This window comes from Platalea leucorodia (genome assembly GCF_965183815.1).
Source record: "Platalea leucorodia genome assembly, chromosome: 5".
Taxonomy (NCBI): Eukaryota; Metazoa; Chordata; class Aves; order Pelecaniformes; family Threskiornithidae; genus Platalea; species Platalea leucorodia.
This window is the reverse complement of record NC_138827.1, coordinates 8276799-8296820: the sequence shown is the minus strand read 5'-3', so window position 1 is coordinate 8296820 and position 20022 is coordinate 8276799. Positions and strand designations below refer to the sequence as shown.

General features: G+C 41.4%; 2 protein-coding genes across 2 annotated transcripts; both read right to left on the bottom strand.

Annotated features, from left to right (window-relative positions):
• Positions 1-2774: 2774 nt before the first annotated feature.
• Positions 2775-6075, bottom strand: LOC309590417 (transmembrane protein 238-like; the record flags this gene model as incomplete). Its single annotated transcript, XM_082311561.1, has 2 exons — positions 2775-2803; positions 5675-6075. The coding sequence occupies 2 exons, from the start codon at positions 6073-6075 to the stop codon at positions 2794-2796; spliced, it is 411 nt and encodes a 136-aa protein (XP_082167687.1). The 3' UTR covers positions 2775-2793.
• A 5836-nt stretch (positions 6076-11911) lies between these two features.
• On the bottom strand, positions 11912-18465 carry RSL1D1 (ribosomal L1 domain containing 1). Its single transcript, XM_082314487.1, has 9 exons — positions 18411-18465; positions 18152-18291; positions 17450-17588; positions 16128-16276; positions 15881-15982; positions 15172-15265; positions 14955-15083; positions 13965-14177; positions 11912-12542 (listed from the first exon to the last, which is right to left on the bottom strand). The coding sequence occupies exons 1-9, from the start codon at positions 18444-18446 to the stop codon at positions 12204-12206; spliced, it is 1341 nt and encodes a 446-aa protein (XP_082170613.1). The 5' UTR covers positions 18447-18465; the 3' UTR covers positions 11912-12203.
• Positions 18466-20022: the final 1557 nt, after the last annotated feature.

Sequence of the window (20022 nt, the reverse complement as noted above, 5' to 3'; positions counted from 1 at the left end):
TGAATGGAAACGTGCCTTTTATGTGGAGTTCTTCAGGAATGTTCAATCTGCTCAAAATGTTTTTTTTTTTTAATTCAGTTGGATTATGTAACGTTTACTTATCCAATTGACATAAACTGGGTACAGCGACATACAACATTATCTGACCTTAGCCCTCTCCACCAGCTGCACATATTTGCTTATTCTCCGCACAAGCTGCTACTGCCATAATTGTCTCCCTCCCAGCAACTCTCACTCCCAGAAGTCACAGCAAACACATTTTTATATAATTTACTAATAATTTAATTTCTCCCTGGAGGAGATGTTCCCATTTAAGAAAAGTAAACCTTATACACCACATTAAAACTTTCTTTAGATGCAGTCCACATCTAAAGAGTCTAACAACCACCATTTAATCCCTCTGCATAGCTACAAGTTAGAGGTTTGGCTTCTTTCCTGTAGTGGAATATAGGATGCTGTTTTGAGCCTGGTTTAAGGCTTAACGAGCTACAGAAAACTTGTATAATCACACTCCTGTAACCAGGGTTTGATTCTTTGTGATTTTGGCTCTGTTTTTAAACAGAGTCCTTTAAGTCTTAAAGGAATTCCAGCTTTAGATGCAAAACTGCGTTCACACAACTGCAAGCGGTCCCAAACACGTACAAGTGCTTCTTGCTAATCAACAATGTAGAAGTTCCCTGAATGGACTTTGTGCTGCATTGCGCTACAACTGATAAGGATACCAGGAGACTAAAATAGTGTTAAATATTTGTTAATGTTTAACTGCTAATAATTCAGTTGCCAGTTTCTATTTAGTATTAGCCTTCCCTTATTTAGAAGGCAAATGGATTGCATGAAACGGTAACTTACGTTTTCAAACAGAACGGATCATGGCTTACAGTAGTTATCATTGCTCCACAGCAAGTACTTTTTCTCTCATTGTTTAGGCACACCGTACTGGTAACATTCTAGCACTTCTCTAAGATAAATGCCCTCCTTCACTGATGTGTCAGCTCCTGTGTTTAATTTTTAAAACATACATACTGTTCATAATTGTAAACGTTTGAATCCCATACAATTTTTGAGTGAAGCTGCAATAGCCAACAACACTCTAGCTACCATCCTACGCAACAATCATTAAGTATTGATATTTAAGATTAATTACATTGTAATCTACAGCGAATGCAAAGCCCTGCTCAATTCACTCCAGTAATTATGATTGCAACACTAGATCAGGAAAAAAAAATTTTTCACCAGACCAAGTATGTGAATGGCTGCACACAAAAGTTCTGGCTTAACTTATAGCTGCTACTAATCACTCCACTTACTAAATATCACATCTCATCATTCAGTTTCCATCTCTGTTCAGAGCAATGAAATGAAAAAGGTTCTTGCGAATGACACTGAAACAGTGATCTATAGGTTTTACGGAAGGGGGTTCTTTGGCTTTTTTTTTTTTTTATCAGACCATTGTAACAACACGGCGGTGTCACATTGCAGTTCCTCTAAAAGGAGGAAACGATTGTACACACCTCCTAAAAACTGCAGTTAGTGAAGAAGAAGTTACATTACAGACCTGCAAGTTTAGTGTTCGTCTAACCTTGCTGAAAACCTGAGAGCATCTGGAAAACATTTAAAAATTAGAATATGCATAGAAAAGTAAGAAGTTACTCCAGAATTTACAAGAGAACATTGAAAGACATTTCAAGAGTTCACAAGGAAGTACAGCCACAGTATTCTTAGTAAACATTTTCCTTAAATCCACCTCTACTATTCAATAAGGTGTGGCATAAAACACAATTGTACATTAAAATTTTAAGACCTACCCATATTTGCTAATGGTGAGCTCAAACTCTTAGCGTTAGTTCAAAAACAGAGGAACTCACGAGGAATTTCTCCACACAAGAATTTAAGGTATCATTAACTTTAATATAAATCTTTTCCCAGGTGCTAGCTCTCACTTCCATCTAAATGTACATTTGTTAATATTTTAAAAAGCATCGGCGTATTTATTAATCAACTGGGGAGGGGGGGGTGGGGGGGTGGTTCGTTCCCCCCCCTTCCAGTGCTTCAGCATTAGCAAAATACTTCCCAACATCACCGGACTAGAAATGCCTCTTCTTAGAGTCACTGTATTACATCATTTGCAACTATGAAGAATGTACTGGTATGCCAACATCACTATTTTTACTTGTCTACTTATAAAATCTCAAATTCCAAGTTATTCCAAAATAATGATGAAACTTTACAAGAGTCACTGTAAATTGTGTATTTACACTATAAACAGCTTCTACTACATTTGCAACTTTGCATCAATAGTTTAACACAGATATTTTAAAAGCACCCTTACAAACAAAAGTATTGCACTGGCATCATAAAAATTCACAGTAAGTTTAACTTCCAGACCTTGGTAAAACAGTGCAAGAGCTTTTCATTGTGCAAGAGCTTTTCATCCAAACATTCCCAAAGTATTAAAAAAAAAAAAAAATCTATATTACATGCCACAGTGATTTTTCTGTGAATCAGGTTTGTTTCTTATTTAGTTCTCACTTCTTAAGAGATCTAATTTATGTTTTGAAATGGTGGGGAAAAAAAGAAAAAAAAAAACAACACAAAAAAACCTATCCAGTCCAACACTGAAATAGGTGCGTTTGGCAGAGATATGGCTCTATGTGTCCATTTTATGGAGTCCACACTGGTTGCAGAGATTATTCCATAATGAGAGAATCCTATTGCATTGAGTAGGAAATTCTCTTTCCGTAATTTGCAGCACTTCCCCCACCTCTAGAGGCAGTATCTTCGATAGTCATGTCTTCAACAGATCCTGAAGATAATACATTAAGAAAAGGTTACTCCAAAATAGTCTTAGAACAAACAGTCATACAAAACTCTAAACTGCTGTTTGGAGTCAGTCTTAAAAGTATTTTTCCTCGTGTTCAACAGCCAATTGGGACCCAAATAAAAGACCCATCAAGTCAACAGCCCATCTCCAATGGTGACCAAGTGTGGATGTCTCAATAAAGGCATAAGAATACAGCATGCAAGTAATATCTCCTCAGGATATCATCTCAACTGCCACTTACTGCCCCAGGTCTTCCTGAGCTAAATACGTTATCTTTGCATCTCTTCCGCTGTTTCCTCTGGCTTTTTGAAGCAATAAATTTTTATCTGTCACACTGTCCCAGGTCAAATAATCCCACACTTCAGTTATATAGCACGTGACAACTCGTCGTTCCCTGCTTTGTCTTGGGAGAGGCATTCCCTATGTACCTTTTCCATACCACTTACGACTGAATAAACCTCTAGAGTATTTTATACTCTGCATCTCTTTTCAGGCTCAAGGATCCTAATCTACTTGTTATTCCTTTAATAGAATTCATTCCACATCTTGAGAATTCTCACCCTTCTCATTCACTTCTACTATATATTTTTATAAGATAGGAAATTGGAACAGCATGCACTACTCTATTAATAAACTTCAAAAAGTTATTAATGGCAAGAACCAGAAAATTACCAAAATGACAAAAAAGCATAACTAGTTTCTGTAATGAACAAAATTCCTTATTAAGGCAACAGTTAGTTTTCCAAACACTTGACTTTTTTTTTTTTAAATTCTAGGAGAAATCTGAAGTTAATGGCTCAGGAAGCTTTTCTAATGCTCAGCATAGTGTGTGGGTTTTTGGTTGGGTTTTTTTGTTTTGGTTTGGTTTTTTTTGTGGTGGTAGTGTTTTTTCCCCTCCTCTCTCTTGACAATATCTGCCCAAACATGTTTAACCCGTTTGGTTAAGTTCATAAATATCTCCAGGTGGGGAGAGGATTTGGTCTATCAGTAAGGGATGATTGATTCAGACAGTTGTTTATGAGAAGATATAAAGTACTGCAGATGAACTTACTTCAAAAGGGAACCCTGAATTATCTTTGGAGATGCAACTATTTGTTATCCTTTATTCTACCTTGAAAGTTAAAATCATAGAGTTTATCTCACAAAGTGTAACATAACTCTTATACACTCCCTCTGTTTTGGTTCCTTCTGAATTACAATTACTAATGCAATTGTACCCGAGTTTATTTACATAACATTAGAAGCTACTGTTTACTTGGGAGAACTTGTAATAAAGCACTCTATATATCTGCCTCTATAGGAAATAATAAACCATAGATTATTTCTAATTAAAATCGGTAACAAGACTTGAAATATTTCAAAATAATTGATAACTTTCACTAGTAGAAATTCATTATAACAAAATACACATCTACATCTGCATATTGAAAGCAGGACCACCTACCAAGGTAGTATATTATCTACCAAACTCAATACCTATAACTACCATAATCTTTAGATCAAAAAAGGTTAGGCATAGTCATTTACAAATATAATTTCTTCCCTGCAAATATGGATCTCTGTCAATTCTAAACCCATTTCAAAAAAGAAAAAAAGTCTAAAAAGAGGAGACTAACTCATTTGCAACAGCCTGTTTTCTAATTGCAGACGTAGTTAATAATAAACTAAGTAGCAGAAACAAACCTTTTCCAGTTGTATTGCTGCTGTTCTTTTCCGCCTCCTACAAGTTTTCTATTAAGCAATAGTTATCTATATTCTATCTCCCTACTTTAGAACTTCCTCTCAAAAGAATTCTGTGGCTTTCATGAAAGACGACTATTTCCACATGAACTCTTCTGTGAACCCACAGTAGCTTCAAGATTTAGTTTCAAGGAGCAGCAGAAAAAGGTGACCGTGTACACAGTGAATCAGAACTGCAACATGTTCAGAATCCTTGAACATTCAGACACTTGGTGCAAAATTGTTTTTACAGTTCCTTCAGAGAAGGATTTTACATAGTGAAGTGAAAGCTTGACTCCCCCCCCCATTTTGAAGGCATTAAACATGCTTTTCTTCCTAAATAAACATGCCATATTAATGAACACACTAGGGATATTTTGAAACGCTTGATGATCTTCAATGGTGTTTCGAAGTTGGACCTAGACACTTTCTTTGCACACTGGATAGTAGCACATCTTTTTCACATGACTGAGGTTCAAGACAAGTAGTTTAACTATCGATTGCATTTTGAGTTTCAAACTACTAGCTACAACTCTGCCCCCAAGTTAAATACAAGTCAGCATTTCACTTTTTCTGTTGTTCTCCCAGAAAGAAGCATTTCATGTTGCCGAAGAGGGAGCTTCCCCTCACAAGAGCTCACGCAGGTAGTGGTTAATGGCAATTTCATTACCCCATACTTACTTCTGGCGGCATTTAGAGTTTCTGTCAGGACCAGCTCAGGATCGGTTCGGAACCGCACGGCTTCTACGCCTGTGGTCTGACAGGCCTCGCAGCAGCTCTCCGCACGCCAGCTCCATCACGCTCACGCGCCCTTTACTCCAGCGGCCTCTTCCACTCTTAGACGTCTACAGCAAGCATCTTCCCTGCCTAACCAAATTCGGGCCACCTCTCTCACTCGATTTCTATTACCACCTGAGTTGAGAAAGATTCCCCACAATTTTTTTTTTTTTTAAAAAGCGTCAGCTGTCAGCGAGTGGTTTAACGTGACAAGTTTTTAACGGAAGCTCAGGTAAGAGTTTTCTCAGGCTCTAGACAAACTTACGGTTCCCCCCCGCCCCCAGCTCCCCTTCCACCGACCCCTCTCGCCGCAGGCCCGCCCCGGGCCCGCCTGCGGGCGGCCTCCCCGGCTCTCACCTGCCGGAGTCGGCGGGGCGGCCCCGCGGGCCCCCGGGGCGCTGCATCTCCAGCTCGGCGGCGGCAGCGCGGGAGCGCGGCGCGGGGGCGAAGGCGGAGGAGAGGCGGAGGCTGAGGCCGTGCACCAGCCCCCGCAGCAGGCTGTCCCCGCGACCCTTGGGCGGCGCCAGCCCCACGTCGTCGCGCAGCTCCTCCGGCGGCACCTCCAGGTTGCCCGCGTACCAGAACACCCACCAGACGAGGCTGAGGAAGATGCCGATGCCGCCCGCGTAGATGAGCAGGTCGGCGAACACCACGTCGGCGAACACGCCGGCCAGCAGCACCGCCAGGCCCAGCGCGTCGAAGGCCAGCGCCAGCCAGAAGGCGGCCACGCAGCGGCCCAGCCCGCCGGGGGCCGCCATCGCGGGGGAGCGGCGGCGCCACCGCCGCCTCAGGCCGCCCGCACCCGAGGGGAAGGGAAGGGCGCGGAGGGGAAGGGCGGGGAGGGGGCGGCGCCGCACCTGAGGGGGACGGGACGGCCCGGCCACGCCCCTCCGCTCGCACCTGCGCGCGGGGCCACGCCCCAGCGGCCGCTGAGGCGGGAGGCGGGAGCGAGGGCGGCCGCCCTCAGGGCCGGCGTCCCCTCCTCAGCCGCTCCGGGCGCGGCTCGCACCTCGCTCGCCGGGGCCCGGTCCCCGCGGCTGGCCGCTCCCCGCCGGCGGTGGCGGGCGCCCCCCGACAGGCCCTTTCCTCCTGCCCGCGGCCCGTCGAGGCGGGCGGCGCAGCTGGCTCTTCTTCCAGGCCTTGCTCCGCTTCCTAAGAGAAGAGCGGGAGCGGGTGTTGGAGGTGGGTCTGTAGGGACTGTCAGCGTTTTGGAGTTGAGGCATCCCTTGCAAGGGCTGGTTGCTGCCATTTCCTTGTGCAGGTGAGCGTGAGCCAGACACAGCTGGACGCGTTCAACTGTCTCCATCTGAGGCAGTATCACCCGGTGAAGGGGGGTAGGGTCTTCGCCTTAGGTTGCTCAGACACCCTGGAAGGGAGGCACTGCAAAAAAGGTGGTCTTGAGATGAGCGTACCTGTTGTAGACCTCCGCACTCGCAAGAGGAGGCAGCAGAGATGCGCAAGGCAGTTATGATGCGCATCTGCAAAGTCACATAGACTGCTTTAACTACGTGCTTGAGGAGGTTGGCTTGAAAAGAGTAGCTAGAATAGAACGTCAGGTTAACAAGCAGGAAACAAGTTGTGAGTACGAGATGAAAAATCCAGCAAGTAAAACAGTTATGTAAAAGGCAAGATACATAGTTCACTCTTGTGTCAGTTAACGACCTGGTACAGATCTTTGAACACTTCCAAGTCCACAAGAACTATATTCAGCTGTAGGCTCTCTTGCACATACTCTCACAAGACCCTTAGATCTAACAGTTTGTTTAATGATGGCTAAGCCACACTGTTCCTGTAACTAGAAATATCAAGCCAATGGAAAGTCTGACAGCCCTAAGAGCATATGCAGCTTCCACGTGTTTGTGGAAGTACAGTGTGCCAAGAACGATGCCGCTGAGGAAGACTGTTCCTCCAATGACAATGAGTGCTATTGGTTTACTGTAATAAGACTACAGACTCAATTCCTATCATAGCACTTGGGTCACTTATCATTGCTCCTGCTGAACATTGAGAATCAAGACTAGGTAAAGCCACTTCCTCATTAGTGACTGCCTGTGTTACTGACATTCCATAAAAGACATCCTTAGGAAATCACAAGCTGAAATCCTCTTAAAAAGAAAAAAGTTACAATTGTTCTAAGTACTTCAACAATAAAATATCTTTCACTTTGAATCCTAATACCACTTCTATCTTGAGAAGAATCATGGTACCAAAAAGCCCGTACTGCTATTCTTCCTGATTATTTTCAAGTATCTTTTCGATTTTAAAGTTTAAACATAGCTTCAACAAAACACCTACGGTTCTACTTCTGCCTCATGTTATGGTGTTAAATAACCTTCTAATTTTTGTCCCTCTCAAAAGTGTAAGAGAAAGATGATAATGTACCAGATATCCAAGTCTGAGTGAGGTTCCTATACCTGCTTAGTTTAGGGGGCTTTATTCCATTAGAATCAGAATAGCTCTTAGGAAGTCAAGCTAATTCTAGGATTACATACTTATCCTGATGGCAGTAGGAATTCTAATAGTCATACACAACCCTACAAGAGATAATCATGACCATTTTGCTTAATCTGAAGATTGCTAGGGTAAGAAGGCAGATCTAATTACAACAGAATAACAAATACTGAGGGAATTTTAAACAGAAATCAGTATTAATAACTTAATAACTCAGATTCTTTGGAAAAAGAGCTATTTAAGTCATACTTCTAGCCCTGTGGCATTCTTATTGTGTGCACCAAACTTACCTCCCCCTAGGGCCCAAGATGTAATTAACTACTACAAAATGAGTTTGTGAACAAGTTTCTATTATCTTCTCTGCATCCCTCCTGCCAAGACTTTGCTTTGATAGTATTCAGATATTTGCTCTATTATTAGCTGTTATTCTTCCCAGTAATGCTGAACTTAAGAGCTAATCTGAAAGTGTAAGTTACATTAGCACCCTTGTCCTACCAAACATGCATACAAATATAGTGATTTCTAGAAGCACGGCAGAAGGCTTACAGACCAGCTACAGGCATAAACTAGTCTATGTTTTTTCTAGACAGATGGTATTTTTCTGCCCTATTTATCTGTCTATGGAAATTCATTTTTCAGCAAGAGCTCAATATTGTTCAAAACATGACGCTGTTGAAGTCACTAACACATTGAACAGGTCTACATTTGATTCTTTTTTAAAAAAGCACCCGGCCATATAAATCAGAGTAGAAGTCAATGTAGTTTTAAAGTTTTTCCTGTCTTGCAAAAGGACTAGTTCAGCAGGCTTTTTTGGGGGGAAAAGAAAGGCACTTTGGCTTCAGTAGAGTAGTAAGTTGCAAGGTAGCTGCACTAAGTTGTTTCACTGTAGTTTTAGTTTCTAATACTTACTGCAGTCTTTTGAAAGACTTGCTTCCTGACTCCAGTTCATCTCTGTGAGGGACATGAGTTAGTTCCCACTTTAATACAAATACAGAGAATAAGAGAGCAATATAGAATCAATTCTAGTCAAAACAACCACACTGTGTGCTATTAGAGAAAATATTTTGGTAGTATCTTTATTAAACCTTTCAAATAAAAGCAAAGACTCCTTGCAGAAGCTTGTCCTTAATCTAATTAAGAGTTTAGTTTTAACTCTTGTAGCAAGTTTTAATAAAACAGAATACTTTTTTTTTTTTTTAACATGAGAATGTTGGTATTTTGAAAGTTACTGTCTTCCTCTTCCCTTCTAGCCTCCATATGGCCACTCTGCTTACAGTACTTCTAGAAAGGACATGAACTCGGTCACATGAACAATGAACTTCCTCACATTAACGATACCCCCTAAAATTTTGGCTATTACTCAGTCTCCACAAAGCACTTAATGCAAGGATACGTGAGCCATGTAAAGAAAGCACTGTCTGTGTTTCTTGAAGTGCTTCAAGAGCTTAGATATGTCTTGACAATTCCATATTTTAAAATATTATTATTCTGCACTCTTAAAAGAAAGTAAGTTAACAGACTGATTTTTCTATTAAAAAAACCCCAAAACCTTAGCTAAGGACAAAAAGTTGCATAAGAATTCAACCAAAGCCCCCGTTTTAAATTCAGAGTTATGGGGCTCCTGATAGAACTTGTGGTAATACAGCTTTATTATAAGACTGATAATGTTACTAGCCATACCATAAATGGCTTTTATAGTTGACTCCTCCATTCTTTCCACCTTCAATTTTTAAATAAAATAAAGAATGTAAGGTCAAAGGTATAGTACCTTAAATAATTACTCAGATGTCTATTAAACCTTTCACCTTCTGTTTCTAAAGTCACTCAGAATAAATATTACAGGAATAACAATAGTTGGTCTAAGAATTTATACATAAACATACCAGATCTGCGTTAGTCTCTTGATGGTCATTCCCAGAAATGTCCTTACAAAGCTGCAGATGTGACTACTGCACACTAGCTGCTCACATCAGGCTAAACTTAATACTCACCAACGTGCCTTGCAGAGCTAAACCAGCTCAGCCCTGGGGGAGGCGTTTTCCATCTTGGCTGCTTCTGCCAGCATAGAAAATTCAGTTATCTTTGTTGCAAAAGCATTTATATTAAGGATGTGAAGTGGTGATTTGGTCCTTACAGCTTGCCAGTTGAAATTAGTTAATTGAAACAATTGTGCGTTACACCTGATTTGATTCTGTAATGCATCAGCAATAGGCACAGTTTCAACTTGAATGAATGTTAGTTTTTCATGTTTCTTCCTTTCTTGATTAGCAAAGTGACAGGTTTTCCCAGGTCTCTTAAACAAGCAAGAAAAACATTACTAAGAAAGTTTCCTGAATAAACATAACAAATTTAACTCCATCATTCAACACTGATCTTCAATACATACAGCCTGCTGCGAAGTTGAGAAATGTGTTTCCCTGTAACAATGGTAACTTACTGCTTCTGAGCAAGGGTGACTACTGCAAATGTCTCCAAGTGAAGATCTGCAATAACTACGTCAAATTATTACCCACCGATTTTCTAAATTCTAAATATATATTTTTCTAATAAAAGAGTACATTACTCCTAGGAAGAATAAAAATCCCATCAGTAGTGTTACATCTTATTTAACTGTCAGAATCCTAGATACTCCGCCACATAAAAGGAACAACTTCCACTATAAGGTATATTATACATATATATATATACACTTTTTCCCTCAATGCGTTAGTATGTAGCCGTATCAGTCAGACGCTTTACATGTCTCTTACCTAGCTGTATGAATTCCAGTGCTGCTATCAAAGAAAAGGCAAGACTAACTACTGCAGTCCCAACACAGATTGACTCAAGATGCTGCAGAATTTCAAGGCAGTACTTGTTAATATTTTCAATGTGAAGGATGTGTTTTTCCAGCACCTACAAGCTAGGGTTCACTATCAATTAGTCATACAGAAGTTACGATCTTCATTTCATAATTTTCTGCACAGCTACAAATTAAGAAACATTTTAACATGAATGATTAGATACAAAACCACATTTCCAGAAAGGAGGCGAGTTCTGTGTTTATTCTCTTACTTCACTATTATGGAAGTGAAGTAATATTTTGCAGCCCAGACTAAAAAGTGATGGGATTATTTTTGGACAAGATCAGATCTTTCTGCTAGCATGGATCTAACAGGGATCATTGAGTCAGACATGCTTTTTTGGCTAAGATTAATTTGTTTCTTGATTAAAAAATGTTTATGGTAGACTAGAACAAGAGGGTACAGGTTACAGCACATTGACACCACGGATCAAGCAGTATCTTTTCATATTCTTTAGTGTTTCTTTTACCACTTTTTGCTTAGCACCCAATTAGTTTCTAGGTAGCAAATCTATTGACGCAGGATGTCCTAAATAGGAGATGGGATAGTTTTTTTTTGAACTCTGCAAATTAGGCTGGTTACATACTGTTGATTAATCTTGTTGTTTCTTATGACCTTCTTCCTGTTTGGATTTGAGTAAAATACTGCTAATAAAGATTTTTACCACTAGGACTTTTCATCACAAATCTGCCTTATATTCTCACTCCGAGAAGGATGTGAACTAATCATACACAGAGTAACAATTTGGTTATTCTGTAAAATTCCAAATATATAACTTCTCAGTTCTGCAGTGCCTATTTTTCATGCCTTTATGGGACCGGTTCACTTAGCTAGCACACCACAAATTCATACAGCCTTTGGTGTTTTTCAGATGGAAAAAACAACAGTATTGTGACCAGCATGCAGGGATACCCACAATTGTTCTGGTAGCAGAAATAAAGCCCAAAAGCAAAGGTAAGGAGATTTTGCTTAATGTCATAAAGTATAAATGGTCAAAGCATACAACAGTAAAATTGTCTGTGCTTTTTTTTTTTTTTTAAACACACAAACACCCTAGGTAAAAATAGCTAAAAGATACATTGTTTGGCTTGTTATCAGGCTGCTTACTTCAATATCTGGAAAAAGATTCATGGATGTCAACCTGTTTTCATTATATTGAACAATTAAAGAAAGAAACGGTAGCAGCTATTTCACATTTTAAATCACGTTACATAGATTGCTGCTCTTGGTGTGCATGCTTCTTGCTTCAGCCCTTGTCTATTCCAGGAAGATGTCACTTATAAAATTTATATTTCTCGGCTTTTTTTCCTGGAATAGTCCCCACCCTGCTGTTTGACACTTGAAAGAATTTGAGTGCTTTTAGTTTGGGCCAGGAAAAGATAAAAGGTAAGAAATAGAGCCAATTAAGATCGTGAGTTTATTTGTTCCAGCTCATCAATTAGGAGGAAACACAAATGAATCATGACAGGTCTCAGGGCAAAAAGCTCTTGGGATCACATTTTCTTATGAAGGTATTTTACTTCATCAATATATTTGTTTACTAAAAAGACACCACCGAATGACTATATAAAATGTGTTACAACAGACAACATTCATGCTGACTGTGGCCTGCGCACTTTCTTGGGCGTTTGCTTTGGTGTTTTTGAAGGCTTCTTGGCTGACTGTATTGATTTGCCAGCTTTGGGTGTTGCAAAAGACTTTGCTTCAGGCTTTTTGGGAGTCTTTTTCATCTCTTTTTCTTTTATTGCTTCCTTTGGCATGCTCAGCTGCTTGGCTTTTTTCTGTTTTGGTGATGTCTGCAAGTCTGCACATTCTTCTGTAACTTTATGTTTTGGAGTCTCCAGAGCTAGACGTTGTTTCTTTCTCTTACCGAGGGGCGTTTTAGTTTTCTCGCTCAGGTTGTCACCTTTTTCTGGACTTGGTTCCATTTTCTGTATTTAAGAGACACAAAAAATTACCCTCCCACCTAAGAAACATCTTTACTGTTTTTCAAGAAGAAGGTTCAATGAAAACCATTATAAATGACAAATGCTTTTTATCGATTGAACTGTGCCCTAGCCCAAATAATTTGTTCACATTTCAGCCTGGAAGCAGAGGATTAAACACAGAAATAATGAAAATAATGAAAAAAACCCCAACAAAATAGTAAGAAAGTAAATAGATTTAACAGATGCAAGAATCCCCTTGGCCAGTCAAGGCGCTGATCTCGCTGGCACAGCTTTAAACCACAGTCCTCTTCTTGCCGCACTTCCAGGCTTAATAGATTGAATAGAGATCAGCTCTGTCTGAAGTCCAGCTCTACACACACAAACCGACTGCGCTCTTATTTGTGCATTAGGCCTAGTGTTCCTTAGAGTTCATCACATATTCCCAAACGGCCCTCAGGAAAGAAGGCTGCTGTCATCAGAACAATTCATACGACCCAGCTCTAGCTGTATCTATCCCAGGTCTCTGGAAATAGGGCTCTGGCAATCACATCACGTGAGCTAATCTAGACCTGTTGCATGAGAGCAGCTTGAAGCAAACTGTATGATTTTTTTTTTTGGTGGGCCTGCACATCATCATAGTTTTAGTTTGGGCATCTCTGAAGAGGTACATTGTTAAGAGTTTAAGGATATGCTCCAATCATGAATGCAGTACAACTAAGTCGAATTTATAAGTGTTATTGTTTTATTCGTCCAAATTTCTTTCCTAGATATTTGTTATATGTGAGTATTATCAGTCTGGTTGTTTTGCAGACATGTTAATGACATGATCCATATCATCTCCAATACTGGCAAAAATAACTCCGTACAGTATTTCATGCAAGCTGCTAGCTCTCTATTTATATTATGTGATCGTTAATGTTGCATATTACTATCCTAGAGAATGTTATTTGTTTTTGCTCAAGTTTTGCACTCCAGGCAGAAAATGATACATTAAAATACATTAGAATTCAATTTTAAAACAAATTTTGAACTAAAATTTTATTATTTACTTGATTAAGTATCAAGCTCTTTCATTTACCCTTTCTTCAGGCTTGTTTTTCAATCTAGACAAAATTGCTGCTATTCAGAAAAATATATAAAAGGACAATAACCACTGGCTTCCTTTGTCTCTAAGAGGGGTTAACTAAAAAAATAAAAACCCCTCAAAACAAACAAACAAAAAACCTCCAAACAAACCATCTCTCCAAACCATTCCTGCCCCCCCATACATTCAACTTTTGCTTTCATGATATATTCACAAAAAATCCAGTTCACTTGAGGTGTGTCAATATACACTGTTCCCTAAGGAGCAATGAATGATTTAAACAGTTCAAAATCTTTACTTTTAACTGAAATGTGAGTTTCTCAATATTATTAAGCAATTACCTTCAGCTCAGCTAAGCTGGTTGTTTGCACAGGCACCAGTTGTGGAATTTCTTCATCATCATCATCGTCATGATCACCTGGTTTTTGGACTACTTCTACTTTTTCTTTTATCGCAAGCTCCTTGGCAGGAGCAGCATTAATTTCAGTTGTCGAAGTGACTTGACTTGACTTCGGTTTTTTAGCTGCCTTCTTCGGTTTCTTGTTCTTTCCCTTCTAGAATTAATTGGAAGTACATCTCAGACAAATCCCCGTAACATTTCTACATGTATAATAATTGTTTTAATATGGTTAAAAATAAGATGGTCTAGCAACGTTGATTTAAATATTGTTGTTTAAGAGACCCAGACTGGTCCACCGTATGTAAAATATGAAAAAAATGCATTACTTTCAGAAGTTTATTCTAAATAGCTCATAAGTAAATGATAATGTCACAATTATAGCCTTTAAGTTTTATATATATGCTCCAAATTTATTTTAGACAAAAGAACATAATACGCAGAACTCGGTACAAAGGAAGAGCTCATTATTTTCTTTTCTAAAAAGTAGGTGAGCCCCCCCCCCATATATACAAATATATGAGCTTATGAATTATTCAGATGCCACTGATTAGCCCACAAATAATGGATACATAGTCTGAATCCATGTATATGTTAACAAGTGTATTTTCAGAAGGCAAGTATGAATAAACAATACAAGCAAAAGTTCTAAGAATGAATCTCACCTCCCTACAGTTTAGGACTAGAAACACTTAACTCACTCATTTCCAGTTTGCTTTACAACCCATCAGGGAATTTCCATTATTTCGTTAGTATTACTGAGTATTTGAAGCGCTCAGAGCCAGGAGCGCCTAACCCATTTGTAGCCATAAATGCCTGGGATCAACTGCTAAAACGTTTAAAACCAACGCATCAGACACTGCATAAAAGGAAGCCAAAGAACTAGTTGTTCCCATTTGCTTTTATGGAAAGTTTGACGAATTATTTTTTTTACCTTTACTTCTGTTTTTTTGAGAGATGGCTGTCTGTCAAGCTCATCCAAGTTGGAGATATTTGCAGTAAAAATCGGAAGTGCAACTGATTTAAGTGTTTTGAGGTGAAGAATTTTTACATTTTTCCAATTCTGCAACAACAAAACCCAGTACATTATGTAAAAATAACAAGGCTGAATTACGAACTGACTTGGCTTTAATGCAGTCAATCAGCAGTACCTTTGGTAACTTCTTAGCAATCACCTCAGCTGCTGCAATGATATTGTCTAGTATCTCATCAGCTTTCATTCCAGTGTGACCTATACGTGCTGTACTGAAAGAAGTGAAGAGTAATATTTATATGTGCGCAAATAAACTTACTTCAAGTTACTTGTTCTTAGGCATACTCAGAAATGAAAAAAAAACCCCACTTATCTGCAATTATCTTAACTTTCATAAAGGATGGCTGGCTATTGCAGAAGTCTTTTGTAGTAACAGTCAGAATAGCTTTACCTGTGTTAACCTTTCTGTATTGGGATATGCAACTTCTGCCTTATATTGCTAAGCATATTACCAATTTAGATCCTTTTAGATGAACAATAAATGAAAGAAGTCTTACAAGAATAGAATATTTTGGAAGTAGTTTTTATCTAATTTAACAGTAATATTTTTCTAAGATTGTACATGCTGTCTGACAGCAACAGTTGCCTGGAAATTCCTTAGGTGTAAGGAAAAACAGACAAACATTAAAACTTTACAGTAAAACTTCTCAGTAAGTAGAACTACTGATTTCCTTACACAGGTTAAGATTCAAAATGGCCCATAACTGGAATGGTGACCCTTAACCTCTTTTATTCACATATTAATGGAATAAAGATAACTCACTTAAAATTCCTACAGTTAAGGTACAACCGTCCTTCAAGTGAAGTATTAATCTACTCGTACTTACTAACAGCACCCTTTGTTGGTAACTGGGAGTGTAGTCCCCTGGATATGTTTTTGTAGTTCCTTAGCAAGATTTCTGGCTTTCAGGTTTACAGATAAAGGTGTCCTAAAAAAGAAAGAGGGGAAATTAAAAAGAAAAAAAAAAAAAAAAACAAACAAACCCAAAATAAAACCAAGCAACTAAAACTTTACTAAGAATCTAATCTTAAAAAAGATAATGCAAAATGGGTATACAGGATTTAAAGACCTACTTTTTCCTTTCATAAAAGTGTTTTCCTAGATGTGAGGGCAAGAGCCTTCTAATTCGGTCATCAGACAGAAAGAGATCAAATCTGTTCAGGAGGCGACGCTTTGCTTCAAATAGTTTATACTCTTTTTTGAGAGTTTTGTAGGAGATGATCTGCAATGCAAATAACAGTTTAGTCCCCGCTGCTGAAAACACAGCCTAGAATACTTCTTAGAACAGCACAGAATTAACCTGCATAACCGACAGTCTATCATGGTGTGTTATTTTAGAACGATGAAGACGATCAATAGAAAAAGGATACTGTAATTTTTTGTTTTAAAAAATCAAACAATATGAGTCTCTTGCATAGTAACTGCGAATAACCAAACGGAACTTGAGAACGTGGTAACATCTAAATCAAGGTTAAATACAACAATAAAATTATTTTCTAGTTTTATTGTTTGTGGCATAAACAATCCAACCCAGCTGCAAAGAACTCAAATATTCTTTTGCATTGTGAGTTTTTCCAATTGCTCACTCAAACTAAATATTGAGCATTTATCTAGCAATTCCATCTGATTGCTAAAGATCCTGTTTCAAATTGAAGAAATTATTCTGAGTAAATTTTGAAGTTTAGAAAAACTAGTTTGAATAGTCAGAAAAATCTTAGTAGAGATCATTAACTCAGAACCGTTGAGATTAAAGTATTAAACAGCTTAAGTATTAAACACCTACTTTGCCTTTTCATAGAATCATAGAATCGTCAAGGTTGGAAAAGACCCTTAAGATCACCGAGTCCAACCGTTAACCCAGCACTGCCAAGTCCATCTATACCATGTCCTCGAGCACCACATCTATCCGTTCTTTAAATACCTCCAGGGATGGAGACTCAACCACTTCCCTGGGCAGCCTGTGCCAGTGCCTGACCACCCTCTCAGTGAAGAAGTTTTTCCTAATATCCAACCTAACCCTCCCCTGGCGCAGCTTGAGGCTGTTTCCTCTTGTCCTATCACTTGTTACTTGGGAGAAGAGACCAACCCCCACCTCGCTACAGCCTCCTTTCAGGCAGTTGTAGAGAGCAAGAAGGTCTCCCCTCAGCCTCCTCTTCTCCAGGCTAAACAACCCCAGCTCCCTCAGCTGCTCCTCATAAGCCTTGTGCTCCAGACCCTTCACCAGCTTTGTTGCCCTCCTCTGGACACGCTCCAGCACCTCGATGTCCTTCTTGTAGTGAGGGGCCCAAAACTGAACACAGTACTCGAGGTGTGGCCTCTTTCCTCTTGTGCCTTTCGTTGGTACAAGAGGAAAGAAATGGCAGTACTGCACTACACCATCACCTCTCTCTCTTACCTGGCTAACACTTCTGATCCCATTCTGGATTAAAAGTTTCTTGTAAAAATTTTCAGTCTGTTCTGCTGATAAATTTGGTTCATCCTTCGTGAACAGGCAAACCTCAGCCGTTTCTGGCCGAATGCCATGCGGCAGCGGTCTGCAACGAGAACATAACAGACAAGGAACGTCTAAGAGGAGACGGAAGTTTTTTCCAGAACTCGGTCTACACTGAGAGACCATTGCCCTTTAACAAGTACTGCAGGGATGCTATGTATCTGTGTATCTAGATTCTCCTCAGCGGAACTTATATTTTTTTAAAGCGCACAGAAGCGTAGAAGTTAAACAATCGTACGCCATGGCTGCGGTCAGATACGGCGCTGGATCCACCCGTCCTGCCCGGAGCTGTCAGCACACCGGTCCCGGGGGAGGAGGACCATCCACCCTCCTCTCTTTTCACCATCATCAAGTCTTTGAAGTACTGGAGCCCAGATAAATAGATGTAAACTTTCTCAATACAGCACAGCTACAGTTTAAGACAAAACTTATAATTCATATTCGGTTTCGGGTATCACAAGAAAGAAGAAGGGGTCTTTCTAATGATTCGGCGGTGGGTTAAGAGAAAGAAGAGGTTGAAGAAGGCAGCGGGGCAGTCAGGCCCCCGAGCTCAGAGCCACCAGTGCCCCGAAGGACACGAGCAGCCCCCGAGGGCGAACTCCTTACATTTTGATGACCTGTGCCACCCGCGGGACCTTCCAGACCGTCACCAGCAGATGGACGCTCTCGCTCTCGTTGAGGAGCACCGCCTTTCCCTTGGCCTTGCTTCTGGCGAACGCCAGGAGGGCCTCCACCGCCTTCTTCACCTGCAACGGCACGACAGCGGCACCAGCCGGAATTAAAGCCCGGCCCGGCCCGGCCCGGCCCGGCCCGGCTCGGCTCGGCTCGGCCCGGCCCGGCCCGGCCCGGCCCGGCCCCGCCGTACCTGGGCGCGCTCCAGAGACTCCGGCCCGTTCCCCATGGCTCCGCCGGCGCCACGTGCAGCCGCCGCGCCTGCGCGCACGCCGCCTTCCGGGGCACGGCGGGGCCCTTCCGCCCCCCGCCCCGCCGAGCGGCGCGGGCCGTCCCTGCCCGGGGCGGCTGTGCCCGGGGGGTCGCCCAGCCCGCGGGGGCGGGCACGGGGGGGCGGGGTAATGCGGCTGCGGAGGCCCGGGCAGGGCAGCTGGTGAGGGCTGCGTCCCGTCCGGGCCTCACAGCCTCCAGGGAGGGAGGCTGCAGCCTGTGCCTATGCCTGAGCGTCCTCACGGGGAAAAAGAGTTTTTGTCGTACTCACCTTGATCTGCTGATGGTGCTGTATTGGTCCCGCTCGGGATGCTGCTGGTCACCTTTGCCTCCAGAGGACATGTTTAGGGGGCTCATGTTTGGCTTGCTGTCCCCCAGGTTCTTTCCAGCAGAGCTGCTCCCCAGCCAGTCGTTCTCCAGTGTTGTCGCAAGGGGCTACTCCTTCCCAAATGCAGATTTTGCATTTGCCTCTGTCGCATATCAAAAGGTTTGTGTTGCCTAATCGCTCCAGCCCCCAAGTTTGATGTCATCTGCAAACTTGATGTGCCCATGCTTCAGGTCACTGATAAAGATATTAGATAGAACGTGTCCCAGGATAAATCCCAGCAATACTCCATTTGTTATTGGCCTTCAGGTAGAGTACAAGCCATTATCTCTGCCCCCAGAGCCCCGTTGTCCAACCAGCTGTTAACCATCTAGTTGGCCACCTGCCCAGCCCATAATGTTGAGGATACAAGAAGATTGTGGGAGGCTGTTGAAAGCTGTGCTAAAGTTGAGGTGAATGCCATCCAATCTGTTCCCCTCATCTGCAAATCTAGTCATTTTGTCATAGAAAGTAATCAGGTTGGTCAGGATGATTTGCAGTTGGTCAATCCATGCTGCTTGCTCCCAAGCACCTCCTTCATGTGCCCAAAAATGTATTCCAAGAGGACTCGTTCCATGATTTTCCGAGGGACCAAGTGAGCATGACTGGTCTGTGGCTCCCAGATTCTCCTCGTGGTGTTTTCTGAAGGTGGGGGAACATTTGCTTTGCTCGTCATTGGGACCCTCCCTCAATTTCCTTGCAAAGATGACAGAGTCTTGCTCTGACTTCAGCCAGCTCTCAGCACCCTTGAATGCAGCCCGACTGGACCCAAAATCACTTGCCCCATTCAGCAACCATCCCACATGTCCTTGTTCGGCCCTTTGCTACTGCTGTAGCAATAGAAGCTCTTCTTGTTGCCCTTGACATCCTTGCCCGTTTCAACTGTAGCTGAGCTTTTATTCTCCTAAGACAATCCCTGTGTGCCTGAGCAATGTTTCTAGATGCCTTCTTTGCAGCCTGTTGTTGATTTTGCCTCCTGTATTACTGACTTTCTGCACTGGAGTACTGTCATAAGTTCTCTCTTTAGCCCAACCAGTCTCTTGATAGATCTACTTGTTTTCCTGAGTATCAGGAGGGACTGTTCTTATGATTGGAGGAGGTTGTCCTTAAAAGCCCTGCTGCCAGCTTTCCTGAGCTCCTTTGCCCTTCAGAGCTGCCTCCCATGGGATCC

Bases quoted from the DNA above. Each gene is read 5' to 3' on its own strand.
- RSL1D1 (XM_082314487.1), bottom strand. From the start codon at position 18,446: ATGGGGAACGGGCCGGAGTCTCTGGAGCGCGCCCAG. The intron at 15,084-15,171 runs GTACTGCTGATT...TTGTTGTTGCAG, and splicing joins TTGCTAAGAAGTTACCAAAG to AATTGGAAAAATGTAAAAAT. The intron at 12,543-13,964 runs GTAATTGCTTAA...TCTTAAATACAG, and splicing joins CCAGCTTAGCTGAGCTGAAG to AAAATGGAACCAAGTCCAGA.